Source organism: Zalophus californianus, chromosome 2 (genome assembly GCF_009762305.2).
Source record: "Zalophus californianus isolate mZalCal1 chromosome 2, mZalCal1.pri.v2, whole genome shotgun sequence".
Taxonomy (NCBI): Eukaryota; Metazoa; Chordata; class Mammalia; order Carnivora; family Otariidae; genus Zalophus; species Zalophus californianus.
In genome coordinates, this window is record NC_045596.1 from 203,188,318 (window position 1) to 203,191,703 (window position 3,386).

The following is a 3,386-nucleotide window of genomic DNA, read 5'->3' on the forward strand; positions in this document are numbered from 1 at the left end:
TACCCGTGTGTGTGTTCAGAAGGTGGCATACAATCAGTTGTCTTCCAGTGAAACAGAAGCACAAGCCCCTGAGGCTCTTCTCTCTCCAGAGACCTGCCTCTACGTCTGATATAGACGGTAAGCTGCCTGGAGCTCCAGAGATGTGTGCTGAGTGAACAAGCCAACCTCCATCCACCTGCAGAAAGGCTGAGCTGACAGACTGCCCAATGTGGTTTCTCTACTGCCTGTCCCAGATCTGTGATTGGGGTTGAATTGTTCATCACAACCACCAAGAGCTGCTACAGCTGGATGGTCACTCTTCTAGAAGGTGGGGATTTTTTCCTCATGTATGGAAAAAATAAAGGAAATTTATTTTAAAAGTGGAGGGAATCTAGAGCTGGTTCCCTTTAGCAGTGAACAGAATCAGGTGTGCATGTGGCCCAACATTTACTATATTTTTAGCCATAGAAAAGTGACTAGCTCCTTCTTTTTGCAGTTGTAAATCCCCTTATCAGCATCTTGGTTAACAGAAATGTGAAAGCAGAGTTTCATTGTGGATTCTCCTTGGAAAATAATGGTTATTCTTGGAACAGAAATACCCCAGGAAAACATCGTGATGGTGGAGAGTTGTATCAAGCAAAGTGAGGCCACTCACCCGCTGTCTTTCTCATAGACGCACAGCAGCTCCTACTTTCCCTCCTTACTGTATGGGCTTCAACAGCTGAAGCCACGGTCAGTTTCAGGGGCATTATGGCATTTAGAGTTTGATTTTAGCACCAAAGTACTTTGTCAGGGAGAAAAATGCTAAAGGGTGTGACCACCAGTATCAGTTTCCTTCTGATGTTACAATTCTGGAAAAAGGGTTGTCCTCTACTGGAAACACATAGTGGTTTCATCTCAACAAAAGTTTGAAATACAACTGATTGCTGCCATGAATGCAGAGGAAAACAAACAACTTATTCCCTTTAAACTGGATTATGTAATGATTACCTGAGACCAGGTATGAGGGCTGAGGGCTCTTAGAAATACGTTTTTATTTTCTAGTCAAGATATTTAAGAGAAAATCAGAAATTTTCATTGGAGATTTTTAATTTTTTTATTAGTTTTTTTATTTGTAAGAAAGTTGTTCAGATTTGACCCCACAGGTAATCCATCTACCACAGTCATTTTGGAAACCCCAGAGCTGACCATTCAGAGGGACAAATGTTTATAACTACATTTCCTGATCTATGCAAGCTAATAGTTTAGAGGACACTGATGAATCTTACACAATTTACTTTATGAAGTGTCACTGGATTGCATTAGATGGCCAAATTCACATCCTCTTGTAATGAAAGCATATTAAAGTACATGTCTCTGCGGAGAGAGCTTGCTTGCAGGGGATCATGAATGACATTTTTCTAGGAAGCAATATTCATAAAGACAGTAGACCTCGACTCAAATAGGGAGATCACAGAAGTTCTCCTTAATGCTATTATCAGGTCAGTCATTATTTGCTTCATGGAAAAAGAATGAATATTAATCGTAATGATGTCTAGCTGTTCCTATATGGAAATTCTAACTAATCTGTGTCTCCAGTTCTGTACACATTCTCTCTCAGATCCTTGCTTACTAGATGTATCTTTCAATTTATCTGTTACATCTATTGTCTATCATTTATCTAAAAATATAAAACAATCATCTTTTTAATTTCTTTGCTTTTTCACAGTATGTGCATTGATGGTCTATGTATTTTATCTTCAGAAAGTTTGACATATAGTTCAAATCTGTTTCAGTATATGATTGTAATGTCTATTCTATGTTTGTATATTCCCTTTCAATGCATTTAATGTTTTCATGACTATGGGTTTTGTCTTTGTCTACCTAACAAGTCAATTTATTTTTTATTTTGCATAATTTTATCCTTGTCTGTTCTTTCTCTATATATAATTCCAGTGGCCAAATGCCCATTTTACTCAGTTTGTTATTTTTCCAATGGTTATGATATCTCATTTTCTTCCCATAAGAATAGAACAGGAATGACAAAGAAAGGTGACTCACAATTAAGAAGGAGTGAAAGGGACAAATTTTAGCAGTCCAGCAGGTTTTATCTTGCTGGGTTTTTCTGACCAGCCCCAGCTGGGGACGATCTTCCTTCTGGTTGTCTCTATCGTATATGTTCTGACACTGGTGGGGAACACAGCAATCATACTGGTCTCTTACTTGAACCCCAAGCTCCATAAGTCCATGTACTTCTTTCTGTCTAATCTCTCTTTTCTGGACCTCTGCCTCACCACCAGCATCGTTCCACGGATGCTGTGGAATCTCAAGGGCCCTGAGAAGACCATCAGCTACACTGGGTGTGTGATCCAGCTCTACGTTGCATTGGGGCTGGGCTCCACAGAGTGCCTCCTCCTGACTGTGATGGCCTATGACCACTTCAGTGCCATCTGCCGACCACTCCACTATGGTGTTATCATGCATCCGAACCTTCTCTGGCACCTTGCAGCTGTGGCCTGGATCAGTGGTTTTGTGGAGTCCATGGTTCAGACCCTCCTCGTTTTCCAGTTGCCTCTCTGCAGCCACCACAGAGTGGATGATTTTATGTGCAAGGAGCCTGCTCTGATTAAAATCACCTGTGTGAACACAACCTTCCTGGAAAATGAGCTCTCCAGAGCAATTGTCCTCTACGTGGTTATACCTCTAGGGCTTATTCTGGTCTCCTATGGCTGCATTGCTAGGAGTGTGCTGAGGACAAAGTCCACGGAAGGCAGGAGGAAAGCATTTGGGACCTGTGGGTCCCACCCCCTTGTTGTTGTTTTGTTCTTTGGGACTATAATTTTTGGAGTTATCACTCTAGTAATTAACTAATGCCATACCTGAACAATTATGGCAAATCTAGTGTCTCATCACAGAAGTAAATCTTCCAGCTTCTGGAGGGAGAGCTCTGGTCACAGCTGGGTCAGTCTGGGTCTACCTGAGAACATGGCTCTGCAGCATGTGCTCTGTCTGTAGCTTGCCAGAGTGCAAGGGCCCTGCAAACCCACAGCTACCTGACAATTTGCCTTACGTAGGGTATTGTTGATTCTTGTGCGTGCAGAAGAGCATCTGGGATTAAGTACAATCGGGATTTTTTTGATCTCTCCCACCCACAGAGAAAGCCTCCAAGGAAAATGGGCCATGAGACCAAATAATTCTCTATTATGCATCTGTTGTCACCACAGAGTAGCTCCCAATCTCCTTTGATCAACCCTTTAGTGCTATATCTGAATCAAAGACAAATATGCAAACACATTTTAACTATTGTCATTAAATCTGAATATTTAAATCTCAGAAAAGTAAGCAGATTTATTTATAAATAAAAATGATTGTCTTTGTCATATACAATATCCTTTTTGATTGATATTATAACTGAATAGAATTTTTTT

General features: G+C 40.8%; 1 protein-coding gene across 1 annotated transcript; it reads left to right on the forward strand.

Annotated features, from left to right (window-relative positions):
- Nucleotides 1-553: 553 nt before the first annotated feature.
- Nucleotides 554-2,829, forward strand: LOC113924500 (olfactory receptor 2H2-like). Its single transcript, XM_027598371.2, has 2 exons — nucleotides 554-620; nucleotides 2,027-2,829. The coding sequence occupies exons 1-2, from the start codon at nucleotides 554-556 to the stop codon at nucleotides 2,827-2,829; spliced, it is 870 nt and encodes a 289-aa protein (XP_027454172.2).
- Nucleotides 2,830-3,386: the final 557 nt, after the last annotated feature.